This window comes from Nelusetta ayraudi, unplaced genomic scaffold (assembly GCF_046127955.1).
Source record: "Nelusetta ayraudi isolate G7.1 ecotype Tasmania unplaced genomic scaffold, CSIRO-AGI_Nayr_v1 ptg000003l, whole genome shotgun sequence".
In the NCBI taxonomy this organism is placed as follows: domain Eukaryota; kingdom Metazoa; phylum Chordata; class Actinopteri; order Tetraodontiformes; family Monacanthidae; genus Nelusetta; species Nelusetta ayraudi.
The window spans coordinates 3,247,501-3,266,740 of NW_027466053.1; the positions used below are offsets into that span (position 1 = coordinate 3,247,501).

Here is a 19,240-nt window from a genome sequence, read left to right on the forward strand (position 1 = left end):
CGGCTCCACTTAAAACCTCTGAGTAGCCAACTCAGCGTGTTTTCCTGACGTAACTCGTCGCTAATAGAAAACAAATTAGCTGCAGGGTTGTAAAAAATGTAAAAAGCCGCATGTAGGTTGGTGGTGGTGGTGGTGGGGGTGGTGGGAGGGGGTGCAGTTGCAGGGATGCAGCGGATTTGATGCGGGCGCGGTGCACACAAAGGCCGAGGCTGCTGTTGCATTTCTCCTGTAAACACACACGCGCAGTGCATCGGAGGTCAAAGGGCAAGCTGTGGTTATGCAGAAGCAAACTCGCGAAAGGCAGGAAGGGAGATGGGAAGGAGGAAAAAATAAATACACACAAAAAAAAAAAGCACAACAGCAAGCTCGTCTGAGGTCAACCCACACACACACGTAAACACACACACACGCGTCCTTCTAGAACCCGGATGAACCCTCCTCTCAGTCTTTCATTTTTTTGCAGGGCATGTTTTTTTCTTCTCCTTCCTTCCCTCGTCCTCTCACATTTCAGAGGAAATATTGATTATATAATTGGTCTGGCTGCCGTCGTTACACTGGTGTTTAACCCAGACATGGACGCTTTTCTATTTTTTTTTTTTTTTTTTTAAAGTAAGCAAGACTGGCATTAATAATACAGTGAAGGCAACAGCGGAAGACCTCATCACCTCCGTCCACACTGGAGAAGTTTAAACACACAGCCAACAAACCGACCCCGAGCGGATGTAGCAGCAAATAATGACTGTTTTCTGTGTGTGTCGACTGCAGCGTTTAAACACACATTTCGGAGGCATGTGGCAGAAATGTGGCAACTTCTATTGATTAGATTATTATAAAAACGGACGAGTGGGAAGTTAGTGTCCCTTCTTGGCTAACAGAGTTGGCGATAGGGCCAAAAAAGGAGTTAGTGGGAAGAAAAAAAAAGCAAAATAAAAAACTAAATAATGGAGCAGGCTCAGAGTTTGTTTTGTTATTGGAAAAAAGAAAATCTTCCGGCTCATCTGCTGCTGCCTGATGCTTTCAGCTGGATGGACACTAAAATATTCAGCATAATGAAACCACTAAAAGCTTCGCTCAGGATGCGTTCAGGTCTAAAAACGGCCCAGCAGCAGCAGCAGCAACAGCAACTGCCCAGCTGCGGGTGGGAATCCGACGTGATTGGCTGAAAATATCTTGATTCCCGCAGTGGGAATCTAACTTGCTGATTCATCTCTTCTCACTAATCAAAGTTGCCTCGCTAATCTGTTTTCCTGGGGGCCAAATCCACTTTCCCCTCCACTTAATCCATTTGTCCTAGTTAGCTGGGGCCAATCTGTCGGCCAATACCTGTTTCTACTTCCTGTAGAAAAATAGATAAGTTGATAAATAAACAGTATTGGGTAGTAACAATTTACATGTAAGGTTGTTACATAATTTAATTACCAAATAAAGATAACTGTTATCAATTACATTACTGGGGAAAAAAAAGTGTTTACAGTTACTTGTGGAATTATTCATGATTACAATTTGAAAAAAAGACTAGACTTTATGTTTAATAATTTTATTTTTGTTACTTTGCATGGTTTTCTTGTGCACTGGTTTGGCACGAGCGCCGTCCTTTCCATGTTTCCCTCCACAAACAGAAAATTTGATACTGATGCTTCTGATCGGTACTAATGTGAAGTTTGTAACTGCAGTGACACATCTGACATCTGTTGTGAGTACTGCTGGAAGCTTTAACACTGTCAGGTCCAAGCAGTCGAGAACATCTCTTCAAAATTGAAAAAAGCCATCAAAATGTAATTTTAAATGTAATTAGTTACATTACCAATTGAAATAGATACACTACCATTACATTTTCCATTGGGTAACTTGTAATTGTGACAAATTACATTGGCAATGTAATGAATGAATGAATAACGCCCCACCTTACCCCTCTTTGTCCGTGTCCCCTGCAGCATGCAAGAGGAAGGAGCAGGAGCAGAGCAAGCTGGAGCGCAACCAGGGTCCCAAGCGCACGCGGCTGGTCTTCACTGACCTGCAGCGCCGCACGCTGCTGGCCATCTTCAGGGAGAACCATCGGCCCACCAAGGAGCTGCAGGTCACCATCTCGCAGCAGCTGGGCCTGGAGCTCTCCACCGTCAGCAACTTCTTCATGAACGCCCGCCGCCGCAACATCAACAAGTGGGCAGACGAGGGCCGCCCGTCCTCCACCGGCTCCTCGGGCTCCAGCATCTCCTCATCGGCCGTGTCCTGCAGCACGGCGTGACCGTGATGGAGGACGAGAAGGGGCACGTAGCCGGGAAAGGGGGAGGGGCACATTGACCGGTCCGGGCAGGGACCGGCCTCCTCGCGATCAGAAGGATTGACGCCGTTTTTTTTTCTTCTTCTTTTAAATAAAAAAAAAGAAGAATCAAATAATTTTTTTTGTTCCTCCCCAAAAACCAAAGTTGACCCCCCCGCCCCCCCCTCTCACCCTTGATACGGTGAAAAGGGCGGTTTCCCCCGAGTGATACGGCGGCGGGACGAGAGGTCCCGCCTTGTACAGTCCCAGGTGGGCGGGGCATGGGGCGCGGCGGCGCGATGATACTGACTGGAGGATGAGCTAAGGCCCTGCCCCCCCCCACCCCCCCCTCTCTTTCTGTAGAAGACGCCATCGCATCGTTTCGGTGGTCTTTTGATGAGAGGCGACAAGGGTTTGCAACGAATCAGGAGAAAGCATTGTTTGTTTGTTTTTTTGGCATGACCTCACATCTGAAGCTCATCTCTCCAGAAGGTGAAGAATCAAGAGGTGCAAACACAAAGAGAGCGCCATCATGTGACGTCCTGATCATCACCCAAAGACCTCCAAAAACCACACCCAACTGCCCCCACCCCAAGAAACCTTCAGCGGTGGTCCTGCTTCCTCCTTGAGAATCAAAGTGAAAGAGGAGGAAGGAGAGGCTCGCTTGTTTTTATTATCTATTTATTTATTTATTTATTTGTTTATTTTTGTTCATTTATAGCTGTTTTTAACTTTTATCCAAAGACGTCCTGCCCCTACTAGCCTCCAGCATGCATTCTGCGGTGACGGTTGCCATGTTGCGACCGTATTTGGACAAAGAAGCTTCCTGTTCCTGTTCTTGACCCCACCGGGTCCTGTCAATCAACGCTCCACCAGTGAAGGAGACGGCGCCGCCCTTAATGAATCACAGTTTTCAGGGTCATCCGAGTGCACAGTGTTCCGAGTGGAAGCTCTTCAGCCGTTTCTTTCCCTTTGTTTTTTTGGAACCGAAATCGTACCAAAAAAAAGAGACGGATGAAAAAAAACAACACTGGCAACAACAACACTGTCTGGAGGACAGCTGTGGGGCACTGTGAGGGAGAGATACACCCGTCACAATGTACAGTGACACGGTCACACCACGTGTTTTCTCGAACTGCTCAACACCTCTTCTCCAGTTTTTTTTTTTTTTTACAGATGTCTAAAAAAGATGAAGAAGAAAAAAAGAAAAGAACAAACACCCAACACGATGGAGGAATGTGATTCTTTCAGATCTTTTTGTACAGGTTCCAAGCACATGGCTCTATTTGTAGAAACAGGTTGGAGGTGCCGGTTTGTTCCGATTTGTTCCGGCCCTACCGACGTACTGGGTCGTGTTTTTTGGTCCACAGCGGGGCGGCTTTCACACGCCTCCTTATAGCCAGTCCTCCAATCAAGACGCGGACCTTTTTTGTTTCCAATGCAAAACTCTTGCTGATCGAATCCGATCAACGTATATTTATTGTTATTTATTGTTGGTAATCATTTTTGTTTTGTTTATATATACGTATGTATGTATATATATATATGTATGTATATGTATATATACATATATATATATATGTATATATACCTTTTTATCCTCTCTCTTATTTATTTGGTTATTTATTTATGCAATATGCTATTGACTGTAAGTATTTATTTAACAATGCTCTTTGTGTGTCTCTGTGTGAAACTGAAAAGACTTTTTTTTTGTTTGTTTTTTGTTTTTGTTTTTTCTCTGATGGGAACTTTTAGCTGTAGGATCCCATCATAATACCAAAGATTAACGTTGCCTCCCTGAATGTACGGCCTGAACAGACTCCACGCACCCCCACCCCCTAACCTCACCCAGTGATGTTCCCTGACCCCCTCCCCCTGATCTCAGAGGCCTGGCCTTTGTTTGTTTGTTTGTTTGTTGTTTGTTTGTTTGTTGGTAGAAGGATGGGGATTTCTTTACTCTTGCAAATTTCTCTGTGGTCGTCTCTGAGCGCCAAGGTCAAAGCTTGTTTAAAGGGTTGTGATATTTATAGTTAATGATACAAAGACGAATAATGGCGATGATGATGATGATGATGATGATGATGATGATGATGATGATGATGATGATGAAGACGGGGGTAGCACCTCCATCTGTTCCGGTGCCCTCTGACATCCTTCAGGGTCACGTTTTTGCGCAAAACAACAAGGCAGACAAGGTGTGCCTGCCACCGGGGAACATGCATGGATGTGACCCCGCCCCCTTCACCGCCACCACCCTCTGCTCCCCCTTCACCCCCCCCCCCCCCCCCCCCCCACTGCTTTTCTCAGCCTCCTCCTCCTGCCAGTGGTCTCAGTTCCAACAGGCTGCATAGTCTTGTGCTCTGTGGTCCCGAAGTGTCCGAAGGTCTGTGGGGTTTTTTGCCCCTGGTCTGCTGGCTCTCAGATGTGCAGTGATTTGTTCTCGGTCTTAAAGGTCTTCTGGGGTTCCTCCAGTCTCTCCCTGACTGTGTTTGTCCATGAAGAGCAAAGCTAATTTGTTGCAAAGAGTCTTTGGTTTTGTTGCTGGTGCCGGAGGAGATTCCAGGCCTCCTGGTCTGATTTGAGTCATTTGCAAAAACGAAAATCGCCTGACATGCGAGCACCTCCTTTTCCTCTTGGTGAAGGGTGGAGGTGATGGTGGTGGGTAGGTGCTACACCCTTCGCCCTCCTTGAAAGACGCTCCCGCTCATGAAAGAGGCCATCGACTTTTCCAGACACTTCAAACGGGAGGATTTTTTATTTATTTATTTATTTTTATATATCGCGGCTCCTCTGCGGGTATCTGGTCTGGGGTCTGCTGCTCTTGGGCCAGTGGGCTTTAGGGGGCATTCAAAGGGGGAGGAGAGCGGGGGATGGGTGGGGATCAGAAAGGAGGCTGAATCATCCAGAGTGATGAGTGCGGCAGTAGCAGAAACATGAGTGTGTGTGTGTGAGGAGCGGGGCATGGAGCCGTATTAAAGTTTAATGACCAACAATTGTAAGCACGCTGAGCTCAAAGGGGGGCCGTTGAGAGGGTGTTGGGGAGGGGTAGGGGGGTGATTAAAAATAAAAGAGTTGCGGGGGCTCCTGGGGCGACCCCCGTTAACTACTGTCATGGTATCAAGGCAGAGGTGACACCTGTCAGCATTCCCCTTTGTCTCCTGGAACACAGTCAGAGCTTCTTTTTCTTCTTCTTCTTTTCCTGTCTGCAGCTCAGCAGAAACCTTCTGCTCTGTCTGTGGGATGGTAGGGGGAGAGGGGATCGCTCACTCAGTGAGCACCTGCAGGTGATTCACTTCCCATCCTAGCCTGCGGCGCCCCCTGGTGACTTTGTCTTTGAATTAATTAATTAATTAATTATTATGAGTATTATTTCTGAGGCACTAGAAGCGATCCTAATGGCGGCTTTGAAAAATAAAAGAAATGCTCATGATGCTCATGCTCATCATGTTTTTGAAGCACGAAACACCACCAAAGGTTGATGGGCAACTGCTGATGGATCATGGGTAGTTTTGGCAGTTTCCCGCCATTGGCGCCGCTGTAGCACTGAGGACAGCGACAGTGGAGGAGCAGAACCATGACCCGTCCCACCCTGAACCCCACCACCCCATCCCACGTCCCTCTGTCCCAGCCCCCCTCTCCCCCGCTTCCCTCCCCTCACCATGTGTACACAAAGACTTTACCCATCTACCTCAACTGTATGAGATGTTGTGTGGCAAAGATATTTCTTAACCAAAGAGTCCATCCTGTCAGGGTCTGTCCGTCTGTCTGATGTGTCTTGTTCATCTGCCTCCCTCTCTCTCTCTCTCTCTCTCTCTCTCTCTCTCTCTCTCTCTTCATGCCTTGAACTCCAAGAAAAACCAAAATGTGCTGGAATCAATCTGTAACGGTGTGGGGCCCGACGTGTGGACCCCGTCCAGCCACAACTTCTCATCTAAACAACCCAGAGCTTTGGTAGAACTCGCCCATCCGTTCATCCATCCATCCATCCATCCATTCATCTATCCATCTGTCTGTCCATCCATCCACCTTCTGTATATAAGACAAATCAAAGACCAAAAATGAGGGGGAAAAAAAATCAAGGAGGTAACAAACCAAGCAAGGAGGGATCTTGCTGTAATCAACGTTGCCTGTTCCTTGCTTTTGTTTTTTCACCCCAGAATCAAGAATTGTGACCTTTACTGAAACAGGAAAATAAATAAATAAAAGAGTGAAAAAGCCCAAGAATCAAGAAACACAACTCACAAAAGTCGGAGGAGACAGAAGATATTTTTCCATATTTGTAAGCCATGTCTCCCTCGCTCCCCTGTTTTATTATTATTTTATTTTTCATTTCTTGCCAAAAAAATTGTTTAGTGTAGTTGGAGCACTGTTCGATCCCACTGTTGTAAGTAGGAGGTGATGAAAAATCCATACCGAAAGCTTTAAAAATGGGGAAGGAGCCGAGGGGAATGTTATTATATTTGACTGAAGTTTCCTTGGCTCTAACCCCGCCCACCATGCTTCTTTATCGTGCCATTCTTGTCCTTGTGTTAGAAACTTAACTAATGAATGTGGCTAACCAACCAAAGGCTTTAAAAAAAAAATAAAGTTACACAACACTTTAAACGTCAATCATGGTGGGACATTTTGTATCAACTAAAGAAAAATCCCTTTGAATACCTCATGTGAAAATTGTTTGTTGTGATGTTGCACTAAAACAAAAAAAATATCTTAAAAAAAATAAAAAATATGGCTCATTTGTAACCCAAAACTGGACTCTGTGATTCATTCATGACTGTTTTTACTATCGTCACGGCCTGAAAGAGGAGGAGGCGGAGCCAATCAACTGCTTTCAACAAGAGGGGAGAGGCTTCAGAGGTAGGGGAGGGACAGGAACAAAAGACAGCAACAACAACAACAACAACAAAAAGAAGAGAAGCGACGGGACGGAAGAAGGAATATTGCAATAAAGTAAAAAAAATAAAATAAATACAAAAAACACTTTTTTCATACAAATACACAAGACAAAAAAATTGGAAATCTTCAAAATTACATTATTTTTAATAAGTAGTATTAATATAAAACTCATTTTGCTGTTAGTTTGCATGATTTTATTTTATTTCAAATTTGTTATAAAAAAAATAATAAGCATTATTTTTATTTTTATCATCATTTGTTCAATGACCAGATATCACAGGTACCTTGAAAATTACAAGTTGCAGTTTTGATCACATTAACTCTTCTTGGAAATTCCACTCTAGTAATCTACGATTGATTGCATCAATCACGGAGTAAAAGTGCCAAGATTAATGCCACACAATGCATTGCCTCTCACAGAGACGTGCGCGCAACACATCAAAAAGCAAACCTCCAAATTATGGAGTCTTTCCCTTACAGAGTGGACGGAACCTGAAGCTCCATCTCAGAGGCCAGTCAGAGATTAGCGATGAAGGGCTGTCCAGGGACTCACTGACCCAGACGGACTTATTCTGGATGAGGGAATGTTTCTTCGACCTTACTTGACCGTAGTACTGGAAAATATTTCTCACTCTAAAGGTGATACTGAGAAGGCTGATACCTCCCATCCACAACAAGAGGTCACTCTCACTCTGCCTCATTTTTCTAAGTCCTCCTGCATCGAAAACTTGTGAAAATGTCAGTATGGTGTGTAGTTTGAGTTGGTACACGGTGGTACATAGTGAAAACACATTTTTTTTTTGTAAACTTGGTGGAATGCTGCAACAGGAAGTGGTTTTAAACTGTCAAGGCAATGTCACAAACAAAACCAGGAAATGGTAAGAGAGGCAATTTTTGTTTTCTTCAGGAAAATACTTTCATTCTGGAATTTTCAAAAAATGTTAAATTGTTCTTAAATGACAAATTTGATTATAAAAGTGCATTAAATGTTTAGTTATAGTTCAGGCAGTTTAAAAGAAATTCAGGAGAAAAATTTAAGTGTTCTAACAAAACACATCATTGAAATAAAATCAATCTTTAAATTGGGAGATGAGAGATGCATCTCTGCCTCCTCCGGTCTATGCGACAGGGTAGCAGGCATACATGGCGATGCCGCACTGGTCGTTGCGGTTGCGTGCCATCCGGACGTAACCTCTTTCTCCAAACTGAGTTCCCCAGCTGGTTGGAAAACAAAAAAATAAAATAAGAATAAATAAAACAAAACAGCTTGAATGTATTTTACATTAAAAGCAAGACAACTAAACAACATCCTTTATTGTTCCAACCCTTCATATAGTGCAAAGGTCATTACACAAACGAGTGTTTTTTTGTGCAATGAATTTGGTCTTTCTGTTTTTCTATTTTTTGTGTTAAAACATCTTTTCGCTCATCTCGAGTTTGATACTTTCCATGTTTCATTTGAGAATCACTTCGCAAGACGTCTGAAACGTTTCAAAGCCAAATGAATCGTACGTAAACGACTGCACTTTTGCATGTTTATTCGCGATGTGTCCGCTGTGTAGCAGGGAATCCCAGGGTGAAAAACCTCACCTGTTTTTAATCAGCCAGTAGTCCAGCTTGCCCTCAGTGCCGTAGCCGACGGCTAGCACGGCATGGTTCACCCTCTGGGAGCAATTCGGGTCGTTGTACACACCTGCAGGAAACGCAGAGGAAACATGCTTTCTGCTCATGGATTCTTGGTCTTACCCCAAAATCAGTTACGGCCACCTACCGCTGTGGTAGAAGGCAAACTTGGGCCGTTTGGCGTCGATGGCCACTGAGATAGGTCCGATGGTGGCCACAGCCGCCTTCAGAGCGTTTTCGTTCCCTTGCGGCAGCCACCTGTAGGTGGAACAGTTGCCAGCCCGGTCCCTGGGGTTGTAGCGGCACTGTTGCATCTGCAGCAGAGAGCAGGAGCGGGAGGGGGGAGGACATCAGGCTTGAAACTAAAAAAAATCTCAACATGTTGGACAAAGAATTTGCTGTAAACGGCTGCAGGCTGTAGACACTCACAACACCACCACCACCAGCCGAGCAAAACATGGATTTGCATTAAAATCTGCAGAATCGTCTGCCTTGCTCAGAAGGTTTTCAGAAGGGGGGTGGCGGGACGTCCATTTCCTTCACCATCTAGACAAATCTGAATTTCTTCCTTCATTCTTTTACAGCAGATTAATTCTGTTGCTGCTGTCTGCAGTGAAAAGTCTCATCATTTTCCATGGGTCATTGAAGTCAGTAAATAGTTTATGCAACAAATGCAATAAAAACAAAACAAAACGATGTAACCCTCATTACAATTATTCTGCGATGGTCACTTTGTTTCTTTGTTTGAAATCTGACTTCCTGTTTCGTTTTGTTTTTCTCTCCCAACAGCTTCAAACGGACTCTACTGATTAAACAGAGGCGGAGCTTAGGCCAGAGTTATTCCTATTGGCCGATTACCACTGTGGAATGAAAGTTTCCCTCCTCAGAGAGATGGAAGTTGTTGTTCGACTTGTCATAAACGCCTTTATTTCAGGCCAAAATATAATCCAGACCGTTTTGTTCTTTTGCTTCAAGTGTATTTTTGTGTGTTACCTCCACTGAATTCACCTGTGACCTTGATAAAAAAAATAAAAACCACACTGCTACTGGTGACTCACCCGTCCGACATAGGGGTAGGAGGCTTCTGAGTCAATGCCACCATTATTGGCCACGTAGTTGAAGGCCTTGTGCATGAAGCCGCCGTTGCAGCCATGGTTTCCGTACTTGGAGGAGCAGTCGACTAGGTTCTGAGGGCTGAGGTCCACCAGCCTCCCTGTGGTCCTGGCCATCAGGCCCTCCAGGGCCCCGGCGGCGCTGAAGGCCCAGCAGGAGCCGCAGGAGCCCTGCCGGAAAAAAAGAAAAGAGGAAGTTCCCTAAAATTAGCTGCTTTCCACATTTCCATGTTCTGGTAGCTCAAGGCAGCGCCCCCTGCTTAGTTCAGGATGTTAGACAAGATGATCGACTCTTTGAGAACTTTTGTGGTTTCGTTTTATTTATTTATTTCTTTTTTAACAATTATATTCAACATGTTGCACGCAGCAAAATCAATAATTGAGCTTTGGTGGGATGATGCTCGTTAGACGTTCTGGAAGAAGTGGCAGTTTTGTTTAAATTGGGACATTGTGAAATGTAGCAAATCTTAGAAGGATGTGGCTCATCATGTTGGTTGGTGGATTAGTTTTCTCTGTGACTTTTGTTTATTTTTATTTGAGTATTATGAAAAACTTACCAAAAACATAATGAAATATTTACTTTGCAACACAAAAGACAAAGGGACAAACAAAATGAGCCTGATTGTTTGTCAACAATAACAGGGGTTTCAAAACCTTTTCACGCAATTGCTCCCCAAACAACATTAGCATCTGGCCCGGGACCCTTTTTGCAACAGATGATGTTCTAAAATATTTAGACAAACATCAACTTTTCAGTTTGTGTTTTGTTTTTTCACCCCCCCACACCCCCCCATTTTTTATTTGCTATTCATTAATTGTGACATTTGTTTAGAATAAAAATACCGTATTTTCCGCACTATAACGCACACTTAAGAGCCTTAATTCTTTTCAAAAAACGACAGTGCGCCTTATAATCCGGAGCGCCTTATACTGTGGATTGATTCTGGTTGTGCTTGCTGATGTAGAAGCGATTTTCAGAGGTACACTGCGCTCTGTCAAAATGTTTTACCGTAGTACGACTTAGGTAAATTACAAAGCCGCACCGCTCGCAGCATTACGGTATCGCAGAGTAATACATAAGCCTCTGATCCACAAAAATTAGGGTGTTGTGACTGTTTTTGAACGCGGGAAATTGAGCAATCGATCGGCATTTAGTCCATTCTCTACGGACCAAAACCAGCGGGGTGTCACGACACTGAAGTTGGCACCACATTCGCCGCGGTGGTGCTTTGTTAGGTTTCGATTCCACCTTAAAAAAAAAAAAAATCCGCTATTTGACCACTGTGCTGTGCTTATCCCAACACTATTCAACATATAACATTCAGCGAATCATTGTATCTAGATTGAGGTAGATTTTTGACTAAATTAGACAGTACAAATTGATATTGACACGAGCTCTACTATCACAATCAGCTAAGACATTTCATGGGAAATCATTTTTGGCTTTGCCATTGACATTACGATATTTTTCATTTTTCAAGTGGATTATTTCAAAGATTATACAGTAAAGTTTGACATGAGAGGTATCATTGGAAAGCCTGAGAGCTCTATTATCACAATCAGTTGAGACATTTCACGGGGAATCATTTTTCTTCCCTTTGGGGGGGAATTCAAAGTAGGCAACATTCACATTACTGTATTTCTCATCTCTGTTAATGATTATTTCAAGTAATGGAAGCTGGTTCCCAGTACTTTCATAGGCTAATAGTGATATGCAAGATTCTCGTGCATATCAGGTGGTGCCAAATGGCATGTCAGTACCACGATGGATCGGCACAGAGGTCAGTTTTGGAATTTTGGAATGGAGTTTCTTTCAGATTGTGCCCAGACCTCCCCCTATAGCTCAGAGCACCAATCTAGATGCAGCTTATTTAACCAATATTATAAACTAAAGAAAAGGAAGACAAATACCAATATTTAAAAAAATATATACTTTTAATAAAAAAGTTAAAAAAAACTTTCAAATGTAAATACTATAAAATAACAACCAAATAAATGCCAAATAATATCCATCCATCCATTTATCTTATTCTGATTATGTACACAACTTGTATAGATGTCCAACAACCTGGTCTTCAACCTGCCTCTTCTGTCCTGTCAGTCACCACAGGGGGTGGTGGGCACCCTGGGACTGGGCAAACCACTTCAAACATTTTTTCAACAGGTTTGACTCTGCCCCTCCACCAACCCCCACCAACTGCCCTGCTTTTTCACACCTCTTCTCCTTCTCCTCCACCCAGCTGCCCTTGCAGCCTTTCACTCCTCAGCTCCCGTCAGTCTTCCTCCAAAGAACACTCAAATCAACCCCGGGACTCACCCCCGCAGTTGCCCCTTCCCCAACTAAGGATCACCAAGTATCAAGTGAGGAAGGAGCTTATAAAGACAAAGGTGGGGAAAGCCACAGGCACGGATGCCACCAGCTCCAGGCTCCTCAGGAAGTGTGCGGACCAACTCAGTGAGGTTGTCCAGTACATGTTCAACCTGAGCCTCAGCCTGGACCTCTTGTGTGGTGCCAGTTCCCAAGGTATCCCACCCTAGTGAACTGAACCACAACATACCTGTGGCCATGACCTCCCACCTCATGAAATCCGTGGAGAGGATCATCTTTGGCCACGAGCTCCGTCCTGGACTGTCCATTAGACTACATCCAAGAGGTGGCGGACAGAAGGATGTTGGCAAAGCTGACATCCATCATGGACAACACAACCCACCCCCTGCACCACACTGCAGAGAGCCTACAAAGATTTGTCAATTTTTACTGTATAGATTTTTACAGTAATGTGAAATGTGAAATGATTTCCCGTGAAATGTCTCACTTGATTGTGATAATAGAGCTCTCAGGCTTTCCAATGATACTTCACATGTCAAATTTTACTGTATGATTTTTGAAATAATCCACTTGAAAAATGAAAAATATAATTTTGTCAATGGCAAAGTTGCCAACTTTGAAGTCCCCCCAAAAGGCCAAAAATGATTTCCTGTGAAATGTCTCAGCTGATTGTGATAATAGAACTCCCAGGCTTTGATGACAGGAAGCACGTCTGTAAGATGTTCCTGGAGGGCGCTGGGGGCATTTTAGTTTTCTGATGTTTTTAAGTGATTTTTGGTCAATTTTTGAGCGTACAGCGACTTTAAAGGGCTATAAAATGAAAACGGTTGAACATTTCCAAACCATTCTTTTTCTATTGTCCTTATGAAGGTCTAGTATGTGTAATACAACTAGTTTGAGACTGATAACATTTATGGCTCTTGAGTTCTGCAATTGTTCATATTTTTTTTAAGTGAAAATAGCTCACTTCCTGTTTGGCGAATTAAAAAAATTAGCGTATGAAATGTAGCTCTCTATCCAAGGAATGCGTGGGTCTTTGTCCCATGTCGCTACAACCTTCCTAGAGGCCGCTAGAGGCTTTTTAATTTTTCCGGGGGGATGTCTAGTGATTTTTGGTCAATTTTGAGTGTACTGCGACTTTAACGGACGATAAATGAAAACAAATGCCTTAATTACAAAGTTATGAATAACTTTTTGTCATGAAGGTCTTGTCTATGTCATACTCCATTTTCAAGCCGAAAGCACTTACGGTTTCTGAGCAAGTAAAACTGAAAGTGAACAAGTTAATATAACTCACTTCTGGTTTGTCTGGGGTCAGAGGTCAGCATTTATGAAAATCAGGTATGTATTGAACAAACACGAGGGTCTTCGTCCCATGTCTGTACGACCTTCCTAGAGGGTGCTTTTACGATTTTAGTGTTTTGGTCTATGTAGAAGGCGCTATTGAGCAGACTGATGAAATTTCTTGAAAGATTACATTTTTCGCCAGTTCTGACCTGCATGCAAAATTTGGTGAATTTTGGAGTATGTTAAGGGTTCAAAATGGGGTTCCAACACACGGCGCAAGAATAATAATAGGAAATGGATGAAACACAATAGGGTCTGCGATAGACCTGCTCCGTTCCATCACTGTTCATATTGCTGGGGCTCAGTCCCAAATTAGACTGTTTTATGGATATATCTGCATTTATTATCTTAACTTCTCTCCAATTTTCTGTGGCCCCTCTAGTGCCCCCTTGCAGAAAAGAAACTTAAGGTTAGGCAATTCCTCCAACAACCTAAGGTTACGCAACCCCTCCTCCCATCAAAAAAATACTGTTAGGCAACCCTCTCTCTGACCTTTGCGTTGGGGTTGGAGTTACGGCTGGGCTTAGGGTTGGGGTTTGAGTTAATGTTAGTTAACTAAGGTTAATGTTGGAGATGGTGATTATGATAATAATTAAAAGATAAGTTGATTTTATTGTTTTTTTTTCTTACTCTCTCTCTCCAAGGCACCCTGGTGGCCCCCACTTTGAACACCCCCGAACTAAGATAAAATTGTCACAGAAAAGTGAAATGTCTGTTCCCCTAAAATATATAGGATAGTACTGCTGTGATGTGTAATAAGGTGTGTGTGTAAAGCTATGTTTTTTTTTTTAAACGAAAGACTGAATTACTGAATGAATGAACAAATCAACAAACAGACAAATACATTTAAGCAATTGAAGGTAGAAATTCAATCCTTAAAAAAAAGCATTTAAATCATTTTTTCAATTCCTTCCATACTTCTCAGAAACAAACAGAAACAGGCAACAATCAGAAACAAACAGTATAAAAGATCAGATGACATCTCCTCTATAGTCTGCCAAGTGATAAATGTTGTCAACAACTTGAAGTCTGAACTTACCTGCATCTTGACGCGAGTAACCTGTCCTTTGTCCCTCCAGTCCACTGTGTCCGGAAGGTCCGTGCCAGAGACTCCAATGAAGGCGTTTGGCGCCCTCTCGAGGTCTGTGGGGGGAGTGAGCGTGGCCAAAGTCTCCCGGATCTCCTCCAGCGACTGAAAGAAAATAAAACAAACAGCCGGAGAGACGATTTGAAATTAACTGTGAAAGAAACAAAACAAAAACAAAATCAGATAGACTCCGTCCTGCTTACGTAACATCATCAAACCTTGAGCAGAACAGAGCAGAGACCCGGGAAACTCGGCCATTGCTTATTGCTTTTTATTCGTCAATGAACAACACAAGTTGCTTCTTTTCAGCGCGATCCATTTCTGTGTTTTCATTTTTAATATCAATGCAAATTGTATTTATTTATTTTTCAAAAATGTGCATCCTTGCGCAACGTTTGTTATAATATAGATTCTTCAATTTGCATGGCAACTCCTGTCTTTTTCTTGATGCCCTCTGAAAAAAAACAACAGCCCAACTGATGTATATTACAAAGTTCACGCTCATCATGCTCCTCATCTCCATCCACTTGACGTTCGTTGTAAAAATCAAAGCTTTACTGATGAATCCGGCTGGGCCGATGTTGACTCACCAAGTCCCCCAGGTGATTCATGCCCAGCTGGTAAGTGTGGAGTCCCATTGAGGCCTCCAGGTTGTGTGTGTTGATGAGCCTCAGGTTCTCCTCCCACAATTCCCTGCGGCTCACCTGCTCATCCTGGAAAGAGAGGGAGAGATGGTGTGAGACCTTAGCTGAACACTACTGAACAGGTCAGTCGCGACCGTTAATAAACCTCACACCTCGTCCTGGTAGTTCTTGTTGTGCGTCTTCTTCCACAGCTCCCAGTGGACGTCCAGGCTGCGGTCCAGCATGGCGACCGCAGCCTGGACACAGGCGGAGACCAGCAGCAGGTTTACCAGTGTCACCGCCATCGGACCTGCACGCAAGAGTCTAACCGTCAGCGGTGGTCAGGTCCATTCAGATATCAATGATACAATTGTTGGATGTGTCGATACCAGCGCCATTACGATACATTGGTATGTTAATACTGTATTTGAATATACTGATTACTATGTTTAAACTACCACAGGATGGACCAAAACTTAAATCCTACATTTTTATGAACATTTTTCATCTCATGGAAGGATAGTGACAATAACAAATTCCAAGCAGAAGAATTGTAATTGAGGTCAAACTACCAGCACTCTCTTGAGACAGATGCTGCTGCTCCAGGGTGAGGAGGAAACTGAACAGCGTGGATGAGAATTTTCTTTTTACCCCCATAAATCTAAAATTTAAAATCTGAACTCTGCCCTGTCTAATAAATAAATAATCCCAAAGGGGACAACATGGAAAAAGAATTAAAAGGTCACGAAAATTCATTCAGATTGGGAAAATTTGATCACCGGCGTCCTTAATCAATAAGTATCTGTGATAACAACTCTTGCAGTACCACACATTACTACTACTACTACTACTACTACTACACACCACTATTGAACATCACAACACTAACAGAGACTTTTGCACTTAATTGCACTCTTCACACTTTTCACACTGTACAACTGGCTTTTCTTGGACTTATTATATTTTTAAAGCTTGTATAGTTTTGGTTTGCTGTAATGCGATCTTGTTGTTTTACTATGGAGGTGCCAATAAAGTTCTGAAAGTTTTAGAAATGCAGTGACAACCGTAAAGATCCTGCTACCTTGAACCTTTAATCACAGGGGTCACCAAGGTGCCACAGAACATAGAAATATTTAGAAGCCGGCATTTTCACTGCAACTGCAAAGACTGCAAAAACCGAATCCGCACATTTCCGAAAACGCTCCTCGAGGTGGATAAGTTTGAACACGCAGCCTTGCCCGGATTTGTGTAAACACCGAAACCGATCTTTTCTTTTTTTTTGATCACGCTGATGTCACAGCTCTAAACTCCTCCCTCCACCTTGCAACCTGAACGGCCGTGAGGTGCAGGCAACCACTCATGACAGCAACAACCACGTTGGGGAACAAACTTGTTACTGCTACTAAAAACCAGCCTGCAGTCTTCCCATTAACTTCCACTGCAACAAACCTCAAACAATAGTGAACAATAACACACGGTGCTCGTGGATCGATCGTGGATTGTGTGCAAAGTGAAAATTAAAACACTGAAAGCGACTTGCAAGCCACCTGTTTAACTTTTGATGTATTTTCTTTTGGTTCAACGATTCTTCTGTGGGACTTCAGCGCGATCTCCAACCCCTCCCCCCCTTTATTATACATGAAGTCTTCACGGATAATTATTGTGACAAATTAGCATGATTATTGTCTTCATATAGATGAACATCATTAATAACAATATATAACCAAAGGCTGAGAAAACATGTTGTTTCAGAAGAGTGTAGCAAACTGGTAGCTCTCACGTTTAAAACGTTTGGTGACACCTACTTCATCAAATCTAAAATCGAAATCTAGAAAGCCTTTTCACTCCTTTTCGAATATTAAAAAAAAAAAAATGAAACAAGAATCAATGTCGGTTAACTTCAATCGTCAATCTTTTTTCTTTGGCTGTGTCCCTGTGCAGTTTGAGTTAGCATTAGTTTGCTACGTAAGGTGAGGCTAACCAAATGAGGACTTTATTTCTGGTCTATTCTCATATTTAATAGTATATCTTCTGCATTTCTCTCTCAGAAGTTGCTGTCCGAAGTTCTGTCAGCTTCTACAATTGAAGTGTAATAAACCTGTAATAACCTGTAATATATCTTTTGGTTTAAATTCTGCTTGTTCCTCCTTTGCCACTGTAAAGATATAAGACACCACTGTTTAGAGCTTGCTGACAGCAGCAAAAGCTGGAAGGAGGAAGTGGTTTTCGGTGACTCGGCTGCAGGTGTGCGTCGGCTTCGCTGACGGCAGCAGCAACATTGACTGAAGCTTGCGTCGTTTTGGGGTTGTTGTTTTTTTTTTTTTTTTGCAACTGCAGTGTTGAAGTTGGCCCTGCGGCTGCCTGGTTTATGGTGGAGAGCATCGACAGCAGGACCACAGAAGGACAGCAGAACGTAGCAGAGCGTTCTCAACCGTTCTGCTGTTAAGTTAGAAAATGTTTCAAAATCCCCCTTGCTCAACAGGAGGCTGTAAACAGAAGGCTAATATCAGGCCACTTTTTTTGTTACGGGACCTTTAAGACCTTTAATCAAACTACAGAGAAGCTCGTCAGAACCAAAAACGATTTCCGTCTCAACAGGTCACGAGTGAAAACTGACTCCTACTTCCCTGTTCTGTGATTCGTTCTCAGTCTGAGAGTCACTTTCATTAAAAAAACGTTCTTTTAAAAAAGGCCCCACGATAATGCAACAGATCAACAGCCCAAGTGAAACTGACTTGGGTTTGACTCCGTGGATGCACCAGATCACCAGATGTCTGACGAGATGATTCTCTAGGAGAGAGTCACTGCCAAGAGGAATTGAGTTGAAGCGTTCCTGCCGAGAACTGAGAGACGGCACGGCTTCCTGTTCAACCTGCCTGCTGTTTCCTGGAGTATGCCACACACACACACACACACACACACACACACACACACACACACACACACACACACACACGAACAGCAACTTCATCCTGAAGCCCACTGATGGAATAACATCAACAACAAGAAACACCATAGAAGAACAAAGACCCCATAGACTACCATCAATTACCCCCCAACGATCACCGTCCGATTCACCTACTTTGCGACAAACAAAAAAAAAGACCAAGAAAGACAAAACGAAACTAAAAGCAACTTCAAACCTCAAACCGTCCAGTTTCCGTCACTTTATTAACAACCAGTCAAATAAATGAATGAGACTAATTGAGTTTAACGACAAGAAGCTCTACGTCGACGTTACGGCGGTTGACAACAACACTCACCTCGATCCGTTCAACACGTCCTCTGAACGGCGCGCGTCCGCACGCGCGTCTAAATTAGGGGCGTGTCACGTGGCACTGCCCTCTCCCTTCTCCTTCTCTCTCTCTCTCTATCTGCGAACGTGACTGTGTCGCAACTGAAGGTATGGGGTTGGGTTCGACAGGATTCACACTTTTCTTTAATAAGCTGATTGTGACTCGTGTCAGATCGTGACGCTGCTTTTTTCTCAGAATCGACCACCCTAACACCCCCCAAAAAAAACAAACAAACAAACCAAAAAAAAAAAAAAAAAAAAAACAACCAAAAAAAAAAAAACAACAACAACAAAAAAACAAAAAGAAAAAGAAAATACAAGGTATACAGGTACTACCCAGAAAATTAGAATATCCTGAAAAGGTTGTTGTATTTCTGCAATTCAACTTAAAAGGTGAATTTAACATATTATATAAAGGAATAATATGCAAATCAATATATTTTAAGTTTTTCCTTTTTTTCGATTTTGCTGATCAGGTCTTGCAGCTTAAAAAAAAAACTACAATTTTATAATAATTTTCTGACTTTGTGGGTTTGTGGTTTTAATAAGATGAAACTCTTAATCAGCAAAGTTACAACAAGGAACTGCTTGAGATGTCAAACTGCGTGTAATGGCTCAATTAAATTTGTTGGTTTCATCTTTTATGTTAAATTGCCAAAATAAAACAA

The 19,240-nt window shown here is 43.0% G+C and overlaps 2 protein-coding genes across 2 annotated transcripts in view; one reads left to right on the forward strand and one right to left on the reverse strand.

Moving 5' to 3' along the window:
- Positions 1-2,245, forward strand: part of onecutl (one cut domain, family member, like) — a 9,962-nt gene extending 7,717 nt beyond the window's left edge. Inside the window, exon 3 of the mRNA XM_076029167.1 lies at positions 1,935-2,245. Coding sequence (XP_075885282.1) covers positions 1,935-2,245 — 311 coding nt within the window. The remainder of the gene's footprint in view (positions 1-1,934) is intronic.
- A 5,967-nt stretch (positions 2,246-8,212) lies between these two features.
- Positions 8,213-18,686, reverse strand: ctss2.1 (cathepsin S, ortholog2, tandem duplicate 1). Its single transcript, XM_076029215.1, has 8 exons — positions 18,541-18,686; positions 15,451-15,587; positions 15,245-15,367; positions 14,607-14,759; positions 9,838-10,062; positions 8,928-9,093; positions 8,747-8,849; positions 8,213-8,374 (listed from the first exon to the last, which is right to left on the reverse strand). Exons 2-8 carry the CDS (start codon positions 15,580-15,582, stop codon positions 8,275-8,277), a joined length of 1,002 nt encoding a protein of 333 aa, XP_075885330.1. The 5' UTR covers positions 15,583-15,587; positions 18,541-18,686; the 3' UTR covers positions 8,213-8,274.
- Positions 18,687-19,240: the final 554 nt, after the last annotated feature.

What these genes read in the sequence shown, in the direction of transcription:
- ctss2.1 (XM_076029215.1), bottom strand. Translation starts at nt 15,582, where the DNA reads ATGGCGGTGACACTGGTAAACCTGCTGCTGGTCTCCGCCTGTGTCCAG. An exon ending in CCTACCCCTATGTCGGACGG is followed by an intron (nt 9,094 to 9,837) that starts GTGAGTCACCAG and finishes TCTCTGCTGCAG; the next exon opens with ATGCAACAGTGCCGCTACAA. An exon ending in GTTTGCCTTCTACCACAGCG is followed by an intron (nt 8,850 to 8,927) that starts GTAGGTGGCCGT and finishes CGTTTCCTGCAG; the next exon opens with GTGTGTACAACGACCCGAAT.